The sequence below is a fragment of the Phaseolus vulgaris genome, chromosome 11, assembly GCF_000499845.2.
Source record: "Phaseolus vulgaris cultivar G19833 chromosome 11, P. vulgaris v2.0, whole genome shotgun sequence".
Taxonomy (NCBI): Eukaryota; Viridiplantae; Streptophyta; class Magnoliopsida; order Fabales; family Fabaceae; genus Phaseolus; species Phaseolus vulgaris.
In genome coordinates, this window is record NC_023749.2 from 32,681,060 (window position 1) to 32,699,867 (window position 18,808).

The 18,808-nt window shown below is 33.4% G+C and overlaps 2 protein-coding genes, 1 long non-coding RNA gene and 1 pseudogene across 3 annotated transcripts; 3 read left to right on the forward strand and 1 right to left on the reverse strand.

Annotated features, from left to right (window-relative positions):
• The first annotated feature begins 3,496 nt into the window (after positions 1 to 3,496).
• Positions 3,497 to 8,133, forward strand: LOC137810879 (ketol-acid reductoisomerase, chloroplastic-like). Its single transcript, XM_068612365.1, has 10 exons — positions 3,497 to 3,994; positions 4,122 to 4,214; positions 4,915 to 4,980; positions 5,058 to 5,198; positions 5,400 to 5,627; positions 5,739 to 5,856; positions 5,933 to 6,072; positions 6,372 to 6,539; positions 6,618 to 6,773; positions 7,570 to 8,133. Exons 1-10 carry the CDS (start codon positions 3,740 to 3,742, stop codon positions 7,936 to 7,938), a joined length of 1,734 nt encoding a protein of 577 aa, XP_068468466.1. The 5' UTR covers positions 3,497 to 3,739; the 3' UTR covers positions 7,939 to 8,133.
• A 442-nt stretch (positions 8,134 to 8,575) lies between these two features.
• Positions 8,576 to 9,938, reverse strand: LOC137810885 (senescence-specific cysteine protease SAG39-like; annotated as a pseudogene).
• Positions 9,939 to 10,891: 953 nt separating this feature from the next.
• On the forward strand, positions 10,892 to 12,001 carry LOC137810894 (senescence-specific cysteine protease SAG39-like). Its single transcript, XM_068612389.1, has 2 exons — positions 10,892 to 11,330; positions 11,409 to 12,001. Exons 1-2 carry the CDS (start codon positions 10,892 to 10,894, stop codon positions 11,999 to 12,001), a joined length of 1,032 nt encoding a protein of 343 aa, XP_068468490.1.
• A 4,771-nt stretch (positions 12,002 to 16,772) lies between these two features.
• LOC137823852 (uncharacterized) lies at positions 16,773 to 18,302 on the forward strand. Its single transcript, XR_011083172.1, has 2 exons — positions 16,773 to 16,945; positions 18,096 to 18,302. It is a non-coding gene; the product is annotated as an uncharacterized lncRNA (long non-coding RNA).
• The last annotated feature ends 506 nt before the right edge of the window (positions 18,303 to 18,808 follow it).

An 18,808-nucleotide genomic window follows, 5' to 3' on the forward strand; every position in this document is an offset into this window, starting at 1 on the left:
TTGTTTATTGTGTCGCGCTAATGGACTAAATGATAAAACATAAAAAAGGCCCAATCTTTCTTTGCATCCTTTTCCATTCTAGGACCTTCTATCTTTATCTTTTTAGCTCAAATCATTCATCTTTAATCCAAATCTCCAATCTTCCTTAGAAATCTGCAATTAACACCAAATTTGGGAATAAAATACTCTTATTCAAATAAAGATCATAAAAAATGTAAAAAGGTATAAATTCATAAATTAGGGATTATTTTATATGTAAATTAGCAATAAATCCTCATAAGTGTCTATATTTTAATATGAAATATTACTGAAATTAGACACTTATCAGTTGTATGCCAATTCAAAAAAATGTGTCCTTGCCATATAAACATCCTAGGGTTTGTTGTGAGTTCCAAATGGGTGCATGTTGATGAGAAAAAGGTGCTATGATGTCATCCTTATCTATAGCTTGATCATATAAGACCATAAAGAGCATGTTAGGCAAGTTCTAGAAACCCTTAGGAAGGAGAAGTTGTATGTCAATCCGAAAAAATGTGTCTTTGCCATAGATCATATAGACTTCCTAGGGTTTGTTGTGAGTTCCAAAGGGGTGCATGTTGATGAGCAAAAGGTGACAACTATTAGAAATTGGCTTAAATCCAGCAATATCTTGTAATTTTATCAAATAACTTTATGTAAGTTTTAAAAAATTAATTAAAGTTGAAATAAAATAAAATAAAAAAGAAAACAAATATTACAAAATATTAGTATAAATAAAACTTATACGGCATAAAAAAAGTTAAAATACGTTCTTCATCAAAGCACCAAAATTTAAATTAATTAATTTTATTTGAATAACTATACATTATTGCATCACTTTAAATAATGAAATTTGATTCATGTAATTCTTACAATCAACCGCATAAAAGCAATTTCACATAAATAAAAAACATGCATGTTATAAATTAACATGTATAGAGCAATAATTATAATAATGTCTATAATAAGTAAATATTTTATTATAGTAGTAAAGAAAATTCCAAAGGATAACATGCAAATATAAGTTAAATTACAATATTAAAAGAAAATTAGAAAATAATAAACAATAAAGAAGCCATGTTTATTTGAAGGTGTTCCATAATTTATTGAATATTTGTTCAAGACATTGAGCTCTTTCAAAATCTTAGTGAACATTCCATTTCAAAGTGTTTAAGACTTAAAACAATCCTTAAATACCACTCCAAATTTAAAAAAAACATATCAACATCACGCTCAAGTTGAACTTGTCTCATAACACCAACACCCTCATTTTAACGATATTGGTTGACCTTATCATGTTCTCAAATACATTAACATTTTTAAGGTTTATTTGTTTTTCAATGATCTTTCATTAAACAATTTCACTACCCTATGGTGGTACCAAATGCACGTAATAAGAATGTTGTATGAAAGAGATATCTTATTAGTCTTGCATTTTCTCGTGTATTTATAATACGATGAAATCAATTAATTTGAATATTACTTTTGATGACCTATGGTATAAAAATATATTTTTGCAACAACTGAGAAAAATTACTACCTCGAGGATTGAGTATATAAACATAAACAAAACATATAAATCTATCACCAATAGTAAAATTACCTACATTTGTAACATTTTGACATTACAACTCTGGTATGATCATAACACTCAAAGTTATTTATTGGTCGTAGTTCAGGTCCTCAGGATCTTTAAAACAGACAGTATTTGGTCATGATATTTGAGATTAACCATAATTAACAAATTTTGATGTTTGATTCTGATTTTTGTTTTATTTGCCTCATTACACAATTTATTAAAATTAACTACTTTTAAGATTAAATAGAAAACCTTGAGGAGATTTTTAAATTAAGAACCATGTTAAAAGGCAAATTGATTCAACTCTTAATATGCTAAGTACTGATGAATTTGCACTCCGTACTTGGTGAAGAATGAGAAGTCCATTACCTTTGAGTGGACAATTGATCTTGAACAAAAATTTCCAACATATTTAGTTCTCTGGTCATGTTTGCTAAATAATTGTGTATGATCTAAAACTTCCTCCACTTTTGACAGTTTAGGAGAAGGAACTCCACAATTTTCGTTGGAGTTTTACTCTTCTTATCATTGTCACTTATCTGTCTCTTACTTCTGAAGAATGAAAAAATGACTTTTAACTTAAAAACTTCTAACCACATCAATGATATAATACTTAATATAAGTAAATCAAATAATATAATCAACATTCATTAAAGACAGTGCATTAATGTTCAAAAACCAGTAGCCTTTTAATTTTAAAAGAAGATCATATGGATAAAAAGAATATAAAAAATAAACATAAATGTCATCCATAATAAATGAAAATAAACACATATCCTAATAAATGAAATTTTTACATCAAATTACAAATCTATAATTCAAAGGTGAAATATAAACTACTTCCATTCATTTTAATAAATGGTTAAGATGAAGATGTGTGGACAGGCAAAAAAGTTGTCGGACGTGTGATGAGTTGTCGAGAAGGAACTCGTAACCTTAAATCATTATTTTTTCATCTTGTATATTTATTCTAACTAACATCTCTCGTGTCAAATTTGGAATATTGAACTATTGAATTATATCTCATTATGTTGATGTGTTTGTTTATGAGTCTATTTCCTTTTCAATTGCCAAAAACTTGTTAGAAAAGAAGAATGACTTTATTAAATCAAGAGAGTTATATTTTAAAATTAATTTAATATTTAAATATATATTTTAAATCTATAGTGGTAAGAAAATTTGAGATAGTATTTACATAATCCATTATCTAGGATTTATATAATCAATTACTCTGATAAATAAAAGACATAATATATTAGCTTCTTGCATAATTGATTATGTTTCAAAATGAAATACATAAATTCATTTTAAAATAATCAATTATGCAAACAACTAATTGATTTTTCTTAGTTGTCTTCTACTTGTATGTATGATCACCTTTTACTTGTACACAAATCTTTGTGTACACGTCAAATGAATGATAACTTTGTCTTATCACTTAAATTCAATTGAATTTTGCATAATTTCTTCACGCTCTTTTCCAGTTTTATCACATTTTCGTGTTTGTATTTTGTTGTTAATAAATGGATTCAAGCAACAAAAATTTCTTAAAATCTATTTGAAGTACTCAATCAAATATAAACACGACATAAATAAAAAACACAACATAAAATATAAACACGACATAAATAAAAAACACAACATAAATGAAAAATGAGCAAACTTAAAATTTTGAGTTATGTGAGAATTTGAGTTATCAAATACATATTTGAATGAACAATCTTCCACCACAATTTTATTATGTATCATACCATATATTTTATGTTTCTTTTCCACGTTCACAAAAGAAGAAAGAATATGTTTTAATAAAATAAAAGAAGCTGATCCATTGTTATTGTTTTAATGTTAAATGTAATAATGACCATAAACACTAATTTATTACGGTAGCAAAAGTTTTCGTCTAACGATAATTATTATATATAAAAATTTCATATAACACGTGTGGTTGCAAACCACGTAAACAAATAAAAAAATCTAGGTAGCAGATAAGAAAAGAACACAACACAACACACAGTACGACATAGTTGTGTCGTGTCGACGCGGCGCACGTTAGCCGAGAGGCGCTAATCGCTACACATAAAACACACCGTTTTGCTGCTCCGATTGTTAGCGTCTCCGCTGTTACTTTTTCTGGCCTATAAAATGTCGGCAACCGCTTCTTCTACTTCACTCTGCGCCACTTCCAGAACCTTCTCCGCTAAGCCCGTCCTCGCCAGAACCTTCGTCGCGCTTCCCAAACGCGCGTTCTCCAAGCTCGCCTTCCAATTCAGGCCGCTCTCCATGGCTGCGCTCGGTGTTCGCAATGTGGCCACTCCCGCCGTGGTCCCGCTGCCCTCGCTCGACTTCGAAACCTCCGTTTTCCAGAAGGAGAAGGTTAACCTCGCCGGACACGACGAGGTTCTGTACCGCAGTGCTCAGAATTTGTCTCTAATTAAACAATTAATTGTTAATTCTTGTGAATATTTTATTTTGTTAGTTTAGCGGAAAGACTGAAATGTCCTCGATGTTGGTTTGTTGCATGCAGTATATTGTGAAAGGAGGGAGGGACTTGTTCCCTCTGTTGCCGGCTGCTTTCAAGGGGATTAAGCAGATTGGTGTCATCGGGTGGGGTTCGCAGGTAAAAAACGGTTTCTTATATAAGTTAATTTAAAAAAATAATATAAATTTTAACTTTAGTTTAAGCTGGTTGTAGCTTACAGTGAAGTTGATCTATTCTTCTTTTTTCTAAAGATGTTTACAGAAAAGCTTATCCGAACATGCCCTTAATAAGTGATAAGTTTGTTTGTTCATATCAATATTTGTGGTAAAATTTTGGTTTTGGACTTTGCAAATTGAATAAATAACATGTTTAATGATAATGTAGAGTTTTTATTTTTTATTTTTATACAGTGACGTTGATGAGTTTTATAGTGAGTACTTCAGAAGTGATATGTTATATGTGATATCTGATGGATTGATGGTGAAAATATATTATTAAACTCAAATAAAATTTAAGTTCTGAAAATGGTTTTGTTGTGTCGTCCCTAAATATATCATTCCGCTTACCATTTTAGATACATGTGACTTCATTAAATGGTGATAGAAATTAACTAAAAAATTAAATATATGAATTAAAATAAAAAATGTTTTTTCCACACTGGAATTCTGTGCTGGAGTCAATCTTGTTGTAAGCACTGGCAGACAGCTTTCTCAAGCTCCAGAAATATTTTTTTTTTAAAAGACTAAAATTATTGTTTGATTATATTATTTATTTTACTCGTTCAGCTCTGAGTATAACTTCTGTTTAACGAGATTGTTTAAACTGCCTTCACCACCAGGGACCTGCACAGGCACAGAATTTGCGGGATTCTCTCGCTGATGCGAAGTCTGATATTGTGGTTAAGGTGATTCTGGGTTGATTGGTCACTCTTGAAAGTTGAAACTGCTTTTATTTTAAAGTGTTGATGTTTTGGCAATGCAGGTTGGCCTTAGGAAAGGTTCTCGTTCCTTTAATGAGGCTCGTGTGGCTGGTTTTAGTGAGGAGAATGGAACTCTGGGTGACATATGGGAAACCATCTCAGGCAGTGATCTTGTGTTGCTGTTGATTTCTGATTCTGCACAGGTTAGTTAATTGAACACAGTGCTCATTTAATTATTTTTAAATAATTTTGATGACGTATTAAAGTTGTTGTGGTGGTGATATCTTAATGTTTCAAATTATGCTGATTTGGCAATAATAGTGGACTAGTTGCTCAATGCTGCTGTGATTTTGAAATTTCCTGATATTTTGTGCCTTTCTAAATTTTTTAATCATGCAATGCAGGCAGATAATTATGAAAAAATATTTTCCTACCTGAAGCCAAATAGCATACTTGGGCTGTCACATGGTTTTCTTCTTGGGCATTTACAATCAATAGGACTTGATTTTCCGAAACACTTCAGTGTAATTGCTGTGTGCCCGAAAGGTATGGGTCCTTCTGTAAGGAGACTGTATGTCCAAGGCAAAGAGATTAATGGGGCTGGAATTAATTCAAGTTTTGCAGTCCACCAGGTGTGGTCTATTTTTCTCTGTTTTTACTTCCCTCCTTTTGTTGTCCATGCTAGGTTTCATTATATTTCTATTAATTATTTTTCTGGGTCTGAGCTCCATAATTACTTGTAGGATGTGGATGGCAGAGCTACTGATGTTGCTCTGGCATGGTCCGTTGCCCTTGGTTCCCCTTTTACATTTGCCACTACATTAGAGATGGAATACAGGAGTGACATCTTTGGAGAGAGAGGCAAGAATCTTTTTCTTAGTTGCTTGATGTTGTCTTTGAAGTTTTATTGCCTAATTTCTGCTTTTATGGTTCATAGGCATTTTACTTGGTGCTGTTCATGGTGTTGTGGAATCCTTGTTTAGGAGGTACACTGAGCATGGAATGAATGAAGATTTGGCATACAACAACACTGTTGAGTGCATTACAGGAACTATATCTAGAATCATCTCGACTAAGGTTGTGATCTCATACTATCATATTTTAGCGATTTTGTCTCTTTGGATATTTTTACCTGATTATGTTTTATTTTGAAGAAGCAAAAATATCATTAATACCGATGGGTGTGATATAGTACAAGATGTGGCTCACCATTACAAGGGTCAGCCCAAGAATCACCTGGAAATAGAACCAAGGCCTAGATATTTACATTCTACATTTGCAATGTTGCTATGATGCACCATTGAAACATAATAACAAAGCTTTTCCCTGAGCATGTGAATTTGTGCTTCGGAATTAACTCTTTTTTGTCTGTATAGGGCATGATAGCTGTATACAATGCTTTATCTGAAGATGGAAAAAGGGAATTTGAGAAAGCATATAGTGCTTCATATTATCCCTGCATGGACATTTTGTATGAGTGCTATGAGGATATTGCTGCTGGGAGTGAGATTCGCAGTGTTGTCTTGGCTGGACGTCGCTTTTATGTAAGTATATGTTTACTTTCCACTTAGAGCTGGCCATTGTGCAAAGTGCAATATCTAAACTGTACCTGTATTTTGCAGGAGAAAGAGGGTCTGCCTGCGTTTCCCATGGGTAAAATTGATCAAACACGGATGTGGAAGGTTGGTGAGCGTGTTCGATCTACAAGGCCAGCAGGTGATCTAGGCCCATTATATCCATTCACTGCCGGTGTCTATGTGGCATTGATGATGGCGCAGGTATGTGTAGCAAATTTTCAAGCTAGTTTTATTAGGAGTTGGTATGTATATTCCCTGCGGCAAGTTGTCCTTATTTACTGATAAATTTGGGAAAATATTGGAGCAAGAATACCTCCGAAGTAGCAATATTCACTCTTAAGTTTAGTGAGGTGAAATTCATAATGAATGTCACGAGCATATGGTACAACAATTTTTTTTTTTCATATATAGGAATCTTGGTAATCATGATTTGTACAAAGGACTAAAATTCGTTTAGCTCTTCATAAATATTTTCAGACTATTTATATAAGTTTCTTAATTGAAGAGTAAGTGGTATTCTTTTTACTAGAAACTTTGGGTATATATCATATTAAATGAATAAAATTAATTTGGTATTTTAACCACAAATCACAAAAGTTAGATTTTACCTCCCTTTAGAGTAATTTTATGGGAAACATAACAATAAACATTCCTAAAAATATTGTTTCTAAGATTTCTTTTTTTAAATAAACCAAACATGTAAAACAATCTTTCTCTAAGATTCCCGACAAACAAAAATTTTTTCATTCATCAAATGCAGTCAGTCGTACTTGCATACTAAGAATTGTGCAAGGGAAAAAACACCTCACTTGCATACTTTAGATGGATTTTATCTTCAAATTAGGGAATTCGGAGGGACAGTCACCTAGTATTAGCAAAGGATGAAAATTTTTCCTATCAATTTTGATCTTCATGTTCATTTTTTCTTGTTTATCTTTGTTGGGTTGGGGTAGCATTAAAACATAAAGTTGACATTTTGTTTTATACGAAATTCCAGATTGAGATCCTGAGGAAGAAGGGACATTCTTACTCTGAAATCATTAACGAGAGTGTCATTGAGTCTGTTGATTCTTTGAATCCTTTCATGCATGCTCGCGGTGTTTCTTTCATGGTTGACAACTGTTCAACCACAGCAAGGTTGGGTTCAAGGAAATGGGCTCCGCGATTTGATTACATCCTAACCCAGCAGGCCTTGGTGGCTGTGGACAATGGAGCACCTATCAACCAAGACCTAATCAGCAACTTCCTGTCAGACCAAGTGCATGGAGCCATTGAAGTTTGTGCCCAATTGAGACCTACAGTGGACATTTCAGTGCCACCAGATGCAGACTTTGTCCGCCCTGAGTTGCGTCAGTCTACCAATTAGAACACGAACCAATTTCTTGAGCTTATTCCTTTCTACGGAGTGCTTAAATTGTAATGTTGATTTGAGTTTTGTTCTTATGGTTGAGTGCTGCTATGGAAGTATGTATTATCACTATGTAATTCTGTACTGAGACTTTAATAATTAGGAATGTTGCTTCATGCCAAATAGACGAGTGAATTCGTTACCAGGTTTTCATCAAGTGTTACAGTACTCAGTAACTTGATCTTTCCATGCCTCGTAAGTAATGTGTCATCTAAATCATTAGGATTAACTGCAATAAACAGCCCTCAACCGTGGAAAAAGAAGTCTTTTAATTGGGTTTGACAGTGTAAAATTAATTTTACTCCTACCTTTAATGCTTAGACTGGAATCATGTTTAGTAGCACTCTGCATTAAAGGTAGAATATCTTAAGCTAATTTAAGTAATTTTGCTTCCCCTCTGACATGTGTTTTCTTGTCTTTTCTTTATTTTCAAGTTATTTGAATGTGTTAATGTTTGTGAACCACGACCAAGGGAGAATCATGCAGGATATATGGGGGCAATTTTAATGCTCCAGAGAAGATTTGTGTAGATTTTCAAAATAGAAAAAAAGTAACTAAATGAAGATATAGAAGCCAGAATGATATTGATAATTAGCAAGTATCAGCTTTGATAGAGAATATGCACCACTGGCCATAGACACTACAGTGCATGTAACTGACAAATGCTTGCAGAATAATTACCAAGAGTAGTGTAAGTAGTATTACACAGTTTAGGGAATAGTAGAATAAAGTTTTACAATCAAGCAGTAGGATAAGATGCCATCATAGCTATCCCACAGAGTCCTTCCTCAGCAGCTACACCTCTTTGCATCCTAATGTAGCCTTCTTCACCCCATTCTGTTCCCCATGAGTTCTTTACCAACCAATACTTCCCATCATCACTAACACCATATCCCACAGCAGTCACACCGTGATCCAACTCTGTTCCACATGAACCAGTGAAGACACCACTCTTGTAAAATTGAAAGTCAGACCCACTGGCATCAATGGCTACAGACACTGGTTGATTAGCCACAGCCTTTTGAAGTGCCTTCTCATTGTTGACAGGGACATCTTCATACCCAGTAATGGTAGCAGCATGGTTGGCTGCTGCATTTGCATTGCACTTTCCATCAACACCCTTATAGGGGTAACTGGCTTCGGTGTTGAGTCCATGATTTTGAATGATGAATTTGAAAGCATCATCCATAAGACCACCACCACAACCTTGGTCCACCCCCTTTATATCACAATCAACGAGTTCTTGTTCAGATAAAGAGATCAATTTTCCAGTACTAAGTTTGTGAATTCCTTCAGTTGCTGCAACAGCAGAAAACGCCCAGCAGCATCCTGCACGAGGTAAACTAATAATTAAATGATCAAACAATTTAATTTTACTCAGGAATGTGAATGAATAATGAAGCACCTACCACACTGGCCTTGGTCCTTGACGGGTGTCACTGCACCCTTTAGCCTCCAGTCCACAGTGGATGGTACTGCACTCACATTTTCATACTTAAAAGTGGTTGTTCTTGTGATTGAGGAACACACGTGCCCCTTGAATCTATTTCTTGGAGCTATGAACTCCTCGTTGGTGAGGTCTGCAAATTGATTGATGGCTAGGTTGTAAGCTTTATTGGCAGCATTGTTGAAGGCTTCAATGTAATTGACATTTTCCTTGAATATCCTGAAGCGCTTTTCCTTTTCCTCAGGGTCCTTGTACACTCTGCTATAACGAGTCATCCATTGTTCATGCCTCTCATGCATGGAGGCATCTTGGAGAGTGCGACATGAGACTTGAAAAGCCAAGAATCAGATGCAAAAAAGCAATGCCAATGAAATATGATAGAATTGATTTTTTGCTACCATGGTGGCTACTGTAGTGTGACAAATAATTGGGTTTACTACTTGATGCTGGTTAGTGAAATGTTTGAAATATGTGTTGTGGCGTGGTATGGAGGATTGTTTGTGGTGTTATATAGGCATATTAACGTTGAATTCTAAATTAGTTTTTAGTTTCCAATTTAAATCTCAAAGCACTCTTTATTGTATGTAGCTGTGAGATTTATCCGAATGAGACCTTGCCTGTGGATATTGGTAGTGTGGACAAATTATGGTGCCAAAGTGCTTGTCAAAGAGAATGTGCGTATTGGGAAAGTTTAGAATTATAAAAGTGGAAGTATGAAAACTTTATCAACTTCGTGCACGCAAATTGCTACACCATAACATAACCAAATAAAAGTCGCATTCTTCCAAACCAACTACTTTTATACAAAGATATATAGTAATTGTAATAATATATTTACTCGAAAATAAATAGAATACATATAACTAAATTAAGAAAAGTGTACGTGATTGGGGGCATAACATGAAAAGAAAAGACTAACAAGTAATAGGTTTAATTAAGATGCTTTGCTCTAGTAACTAATTATTTAATTACAAATTATGTCTCCTAGATGAAGTAGTCCAAGGTAAGCGCATTATTTTTTATGTCATACGTGCAAGAACTAAAACTAAGAAATAAGAACAAACATAAAGATAAGAATAATAATTTAATCTATATTATATTATATTATATTGTATTGTATTATATTGGATTTGGTCGGATGGAAGGAAGAATAGTACAACTTAATTTGGTTCTGCGTCATAGCAATATGCTGATATGCACATAAAACAAAACAAATTTCAAACCTTATTTTTTATAGTTTCAAACTTTTCCAATGCCAACAAAGAAGGCATCCTTCTAAAACTATTTCATTGGTATATTAAGGGAAATGTGCTTTCAGATTTGAATTGAAACACAGAAGGTTTATTTACGATTCAAAACATAAGTTTAGTATAAATACCACAAATAATCTTGGGTACCACCACTACACAGCATCTTTCACATATTTCACTGACCAACATAAAAAAATTGTAACAATACACTACCATGGCTACCAAAACTCAATTCTATCACATTTCTTTGACATTGCTTTTCTGCATGGCAATCTGGGCTTTTCAAGTCACATCTCGCACTCTCCAAGATACCTCAATGAATGAGAGGCATGCGGAATGGATGACTCGTTATGGAAGAGTGTACAAGGACCCTCAGGAAAGGGAGAAGCGTTTAAGAATATTCAAGGAAAATGTGAACTACATTGAGGCCTTCAACAATGCTGCCAACAAACCTTACAAGCTTGCTGTTAATCAATTTGCAGACCTCACCAATGAGGAGTTCATAGCACCAAGAAATAGGTTCAAGGGTCACATGTGTTCCTCTATCACAAGGACAACCTCTTTTAAGTACGAAAATGTGACTGCAGTGCCTTCCAAAGTGGATTGGAGGCAAAAGGGTGCAGTTACACCCGTCAAGGACCAAGGTCAATGTGGTAAGTGCTTCACTATATATCTACCACATCAAATTCAAATGATTGAGTATCTAACTATTAATTTACCTCGCAATTTAGGATGTTGTTGGGCCTTTTCTGCTGTTGCCGCAACTGAAGGAATTCATGCACTCACTGCTGGAAAATTGATCTCTTTGTCAGAACAAGAACTTGTTGATTGTGACTCAAAGGGTGTGGACCAAGGTTGTGAAGGTGGACTTATGGATGACGCTTTTAAATTCGTCATCCAAAATCAAGGACTCAGCACGGAAGCCAATTACCCTTACAAGGGTACTGATGAAACCTGCAATGCAAATGCAGCATCTGGCCATGCAGCAACCATTAAGGGGTATGAGGATGTCCCTGCCAACAATGAGAAGGCACTGCAAAAGGCTGTGGTCAATCAACCAGTGTCTGTAGCCATAGATGCCAGTGGCTCTGACTTTCAATTTTACGAGAGTGGTGTGTTCACTGGGTCATGCGGAACTGAATTAGATCACGGTGTCACAGCTGTGGGATATGGTGTTAGTGATGATGGAACTGAGTATTGGCTGGTAAAGAACTCGTGGGGAACCGAGTGGGGTGAAGAAGGCTACATTAGGATGCAAAGAGGTGTGGATTCTGAGGAAGGACTCTGTGGCATAGCCATGCAAGCATCTTACCCTACAGCATAATTAAAAAAGTTGTACCCTATTATACTATTTACAATTCTATGTATCTCTTTAACAGCTTATTCTTATCATTGTATCCTTTCCACAAACACAGTATTGTAAGTACACATCTTATCGGTCAATTACTAATGAAAAACCAGTCATGGTCTTATAGTACAAAGCTAAAGGTAAAATTAGTATGAAGCAAATCCTTGGAAAGAGAACTGATTTCACTATTAAAGAATTTGTAACTCGTTACAATGATACAGAGCGTTGTTTAACCACGTAAGACGCAGTCAATGAAATATGAATTTGTGAGTCTAGTATTGTACAAAATGTCTTCACTAATCTATGTTAGTCTCCAAAGGTGTGAGATTTATTTTGAAGTGAAGCAAGAAGTTATGCGTTGGAAGACATCTTCGTTGCAAGGAATTGTGAGACCACCCATGGAATGATAATATCCAAATTCTTCCTCACCTTCACTCAGCAAGTCCTGGAATGGAGGTTGGTTCAAGTATGATACAGGGATCACAAAACGCTTCATTTTCTCCCCGACATAGACTGCAAGATAGCCCTTTGGCGCATCCACCGCTTTTGAAGATGCTAGATTTGCTGAAAATATTGCCTTTCTGATACCAGGTAGACGAAAACCCATTGTTGTGTTGGTTTGAGAGAAGTCTTGAGAATAAGATTTTCAGTTTTGAATGCTTAAGGATGTGAATGATTTGTGTTGGTTCTAAATGGTTGAAGGCTTGAATATTTATAGAGAAAAGATATGTAAAAAGGCCATTGGCTGGAAGAATAATTGGTGAAGGAGGGAATGGAGTAATGGGACCAACCGAGAGACAAGGGCATATGGTGTTGTCTTCGGCACTTTCTCATGAATCAACGTAACATGGGATAATAGTTAAGATAACAGTGTCCCTCCTTCTCTAGTGAAGCCCAAAATGTCTCTTCATTTGCAAAGAAAAATTGAAAGTTGACGATTATTAAGTGGGGCGGTGTGAGTTAGAATTGGCCGTACATAACGTTCAAAGTTTCTCATGATAATGTATTGAACATTACTGGTTCTTATCTATTGGTACACGTTATATCAATACAACTGTCCTCTTAATTATTTGGAGAAGCATGTGTCCACCATTGGACTAGCTATAGTAATGCATGAAAAAACTATAGATTCTCAGGTGCGTAATTTGTTGGCCACAATCGAAAGGTGAATATGCACTCCTCCCATTGAACTTCCTAATCCATGAAAGAGACCTGTGAGACAGCACCATGTGAAGGAGAGGCCCTTAGCAACTATTTATGCACTATTTCTTTGCTTCTCCAACAATACAAGTTCCTCTTTCACATCCGCATATTATCTGTTGTGTGGAGAAACATAAAACAATGGGATTTTTTTTTCCTGAGATAGATTACATGAGGTGAATTTGTACAGAAGACACTTTCTTTTTCCTGAATGAGAATACTAAACACTGGACATTGTTTAAACACATTTTCCTTTTGCCAAATCTCAATAAATTTTTTACTCGCTCTTTTAGTTTCTTCTTAAAATATATATCTCTGCTTAATTTTTATAAGTATTTGAGCAGAGAACCAACCTCTTTTGATAAGGCCCTAGCTTCTTAAAATTTTTCTTTGCCATGTATGTTTATTAATAAACTAAACATTTTTGCCCCAATTAAATTTATTTCCTCTTTGGTCCAAGTGAAAATATTTTCACTCTACCGTTCTAGAAATCATGTGATCTATTCCCGCTTTGAAGTTTCACAGAACAAAGTCTGCTTTTTGAACTGAATTTAACCTTATTCATGCAGAGAGAAGAGAACATTGAAATTGGTAAACTGAGTAGTACTTGAATAGTTGTGTTCATTTTCATTGAACAAAAAAATATCGTTCTTTCTCACAAAAGGGAGATGTTTACAAGTTGAGAAGACGCCTATTGTACAAAAATGTCTCCACTAATCTATCTATATTAGTCTCCTAAAGTATGACATTTATTGTCCATTCAAGCAAGAAGTTATACGTTGGAAGACTTCTTCACTGCAAGGAATTGTGAGGCCGCCCATAGGATGATCATATCCAAACTCTTCCTCAGCTTCACTCAATAAGTCTTGAAATGAAGGTTTGTTCAAGTATGATACAGGGATCACAAACCGCTTCATTTTCTCTCCAACGTACACTGCAAGATGCCCCTTTTGTGCATCAACTGTTTTTGAAGATGCTTGATTTGCTGCAAATATTGCCTTTCTGATTCCAGGTAAACGAAAACCCATTGTTGTATTGATATGAGAACAGAAGGGTTTGAGAAAAGTGTTGAGAATAAGATTTTGAATTTAGAATGGCTTGGGATGTGAATGATTTGTGTTGGTCCTAAATGCTTACAGACATGAGTATATATAGATAAAAGGATATGCATTAATTGGTTACTTGAATTATTGGTGAAGGATGGATATGGGATAGAAGTCACAGGAGCAAAGGAGAGACATAGCATGTGGTGCTGTCCTCAAGGACTTTCTTAAATTGCAACGTAACGTGTCATAATAGATAACACAAGTCCCACCTTGTGGATCATAATAATATGATGATTCATTCAATGTTGATTCTCTTCTTATCTCCTCTGTACCTCAAATTGTAAGCAACACTGCATGACATTTGCATAAATGATGTCTCCGATGGCCACCACCTTGAATGAGTTTCAACATCAGACCTTCTTTATCGTACACAAAGAGGATGGACTTGTATTATGTACTCTAACATGTTACATTTATTCTGAAGAGAGTTCTCTACAACACCATGTGCCTTGTCTCTCGTTTGGTGCCATGGCTCCTATCTCATCACAATTCACCTGAATATAACTTCAATGAGTTTGTTCCAAAAGATAGGAATGATAGAATCCACCTGAGTGCAGGGTTCAGTTAAGAATATGATGTCATGTTTGTGAGAAGAACATAGCTTTTAAAGAACCAACTGAGATTTATATCCTCATGCTTCAAAAAAGACAATTCATCATTGTCGTTGTTCGAAGTTTCCCACCAGCTGTGTAATTATTTTTAGTTAAGATTTTTATCTTTTTCTTCACAGAACTTGAAATAATTTCTGCTCTATACCTTCCATCTTGTGAGAAAAAGGTTGACATGCTCTCTATAAGTGTTCAAAGCCGAACACTGAGAAGCCTCATTAACAACAGGCTGTTCAGGGCACTGAAATTCATCAAAGGCATTTGCTGATAAACTTCTATGTCTGCTGCATTTATGTATATAACTTATTACTAGTTTTAGATGTAGGTTTAAGTTTGTATGAGATTACATAATCATAATGTCCATTAATCTATGTAATCATAATCAGAATTTACAAACTACCAATAACTGTAATCTGATTATGCAAGAAATACAATCATAATGCAAGTCCATCAACAAGTTTTGTATTAACACATGTTGTTTCAACCATAATCACTAGAATGGAGTTTCTCCATTTTCTGTTAATAATGTATTTAGAGCAGGGACATTGATTCAAAGGAATCAAAATCATGACAAATCCTAACTCGCAAACCATTTTTGTTTTAAAAGTAGGACTTTTGGGTCAAAATTTGATTAATTCTTCAATGGAAAATAAGAGGCAAATCGATCCTCTTAGAAATGGTATAGTTAGGAATCCCCTTATGCCTTTAATAGAAATTTAGAGATAATTTTAACACCTTGTGCATTTAATATGGATTTAGAGATAAGTTTACAACAAGATATCAAGTAATACCTTATAAATGTTAAACGACATCAAATCAAGAAGAATAAATAACTATGAAATGTTAAATGTGTTATCTCAAGTGATACTTTTGTTGGTTAATAAATTACTCAAACAGGGATGAATTAGCTATGCTTGAGAAGAAAATAATGATATTTCAACAAACACGAATAATGAGAGCATGCGGATAAGAAAAATAATCAAAATTTCCTAATTCAGACTAATCTTCAAATAAATTATGTTGCAAAACAAATTTTAAATAATTAGGGAATAAAGTTAGAATATTATAATTAACCTTTTGTCGAATCCCTTTTCTTTACTTTGTTTAGTGAGTTGTTTAAATGTTATAAAATACTTGGTGGAATTGGGGAATTAATATATAGTACAACAATCAACAAGAAACCAAATATAGTGTGGTGAAATTGTAATGAGAATTTGAAAATTAAATATTTTCCAAAGTTTATTAACTAAAAAAAATCTTTCACATTATTTACAACCTTAAGTTCTTATTTGATTTACAATTGAACATAATTTGAAATAAATTTTTAAGAATAATTCTTTGGAAAAGAAAAAAGATTAGTTTGATGGATTTAATTAAAAAGACACAATATTGAAAGTATCAATGATTATTTAAATTGATTTAGACAAATAGATATACTTTACAAAAATCCAAAATTTATAAAGTTAGGACTAACTTTAATGAATAATACAAACTGGTGAAAATACATTTTATATAACATGACACTTATATCAATTAATGAAAATATGACGTTTTAAATAGAATATGAGAGACTTTAATTTTTTGTGTCACATTCTAGATCAATTATAAAAATAACCAATGTAGAATTTTGGATACTACACCATTTATCATGTATCCCTTGTATGTTACAATACATTCGTTACTAGCGTTTAAATACATTTATTTTATATCTATCTATTATAATTAGAAACTACTTCCAACCTAGTTTTACACGTGTGACTTCTAGGATTTTTATTAAAAAAAAAAAAAAAAAAACTTACGAGAAGAAGAAAAACTACCTAGTAGTTTGGAGGTGGCACAAGGCGCTTCACCTCACAAATTACCCATTTCTCATCTCACACTCCATGCTCTTTCAACCATTTCGCTTCGCTAGGGTTTTTGTTTTTTTCCGACACGCAAACACGTTGAGGCCTCTATGATTGACATGACGACTGATCCACTCAATCATAATTCATTTCTCTCAAACGGTGCGTTTTCGTTTTCTCTGTCATGCTCACTCTCTGCGCTTTTGCTCTTTGTGCTTTTCTCCGTCAAACCCAATCGTCGTTTTAGGTTTTAACCAATCCTCTATCCTAACCTTTTCCTAGAAATGGTTCCACCTATCTTCAACCACGCCAACGAAAGATCTTTGTTTTGTTTTTGTACGCCTGTCAAAGGAACATTGGTTATTGTGATATGTTTTTATTGAAACTGTGCTTCGTCTCTTTGTTCTATAACGCTTTTCGTGGTAATATTTTTCTTTTTTCACCGTCTGAAAATGTTTTGGACGTTTCTTATGTTTTTAGGGTTTAGGATTTTGTTTATGGAAATGTTTTTGGTGGATCTCAGTTTTTAGGCTTTTTAACCTCTTTCCGCTCTCATCTATATTTTCAACTTTTGATTTTTTTTGGGATTTCGACATTGTTTTCCTGAGCTGAACTGGTTTCGACATTGATTTTCTTTTTTTTTTCTCAAATTTTGTATTAGATTTTTAACGACATTTTTTAAATAGGATTTAAACCTTCTTTTTCTAACAATGTTCTGTTTAGTTTATGGTTCGTTTGTCGGTATTTGAATTTTGAAATCTATCTATATATATATATATTTAATATTTTTAGGATTTTGCCTATGGAAATGTTTTTGGTGGATCTCAGTTTTTAGGTTTTTTAACCTCTTTCCGCTCTCATCTATATTTTCAACTTTTGATTTTTTTTGGGATTTCGACATTGTTTTTCTGAGCTGAACTGGTTTCGACATTGTTTTTGTTTTTTTTTTTTCTCAAATTTTGTATTAGATTTTTTACTACTTTTTTTTAATAGGATTTAAACCTTATTTTTCTAACAATGTTCTGTTTAGTTTATGGTTCGTTTGTCGGTACTTTGAATTTTGAAATCTATCTATATATATATATTTAATATTTTGTAATACCTTTTTTTTTCAATATATATGTATATATGTGGTTAGTTCTTTTTCTTTTATTCATTCATTTATATCATTGTGATTCATAAATATACTAATATGTGAATTTTAAAAGAAAAAAATTGGATGCTCAAATAATCCAAGATTATAGTATTTTAGTATAATATTTTTGTTACACTATTTTAATATTCGTTTAATTTTGCACACACATTTTTGCAGGAGATACAATTCATGTATTTGTTAGGAGGACAAATTCCAGAACGACATTGTTGAGTGAAAGGTGTACTCTTTTCAAGATTTTAGTGTTGCAACTAATGACAGATGTCATAGAACAACTTGACACTCTTACACCATTAATTTTCAGTTTGATACTAAGATAACGTCTTTAAATAATGATACTCAAATTTTAATAAATTTTCAGTTTAATATTTATTGAATAATTATGCTTTAAATTTAATATAATTGTATTTGTTGTGTGTTGAACTTATCCATTTATGCAGATGTTATTGGAAGCGTGTAAAACCATTTTTGTTGGTGAAAACATTGTGACAAATCATCAATCAAATGATACAAGTGAAAAACTACAATTTTTCTAAGAACACAAAACCTTTTTTGTTGGTGAAAACATTGTGACAAATCATCAATCAAATGATACAAGTAAAAAACTACAATTTTTCTAAGAACACAATTCAACCCTCATTTCTTATGATGTTTCTTGTTTTTTTAGAATATTTTAACTTATATTATTTTTCTTGGAACATATAGAAAATTAATAATGGTAGGTATATTCGGCAAGTTAAAATATGAAAGATCACCCATAAGAGAAAAAATGACACTTATGTGAACGACTAGACTATGAGGATTGGGGTAAATTTATTCCTTTCATATGGTGCTAGTTCATTGACTTTATATATATATATATATATATACGA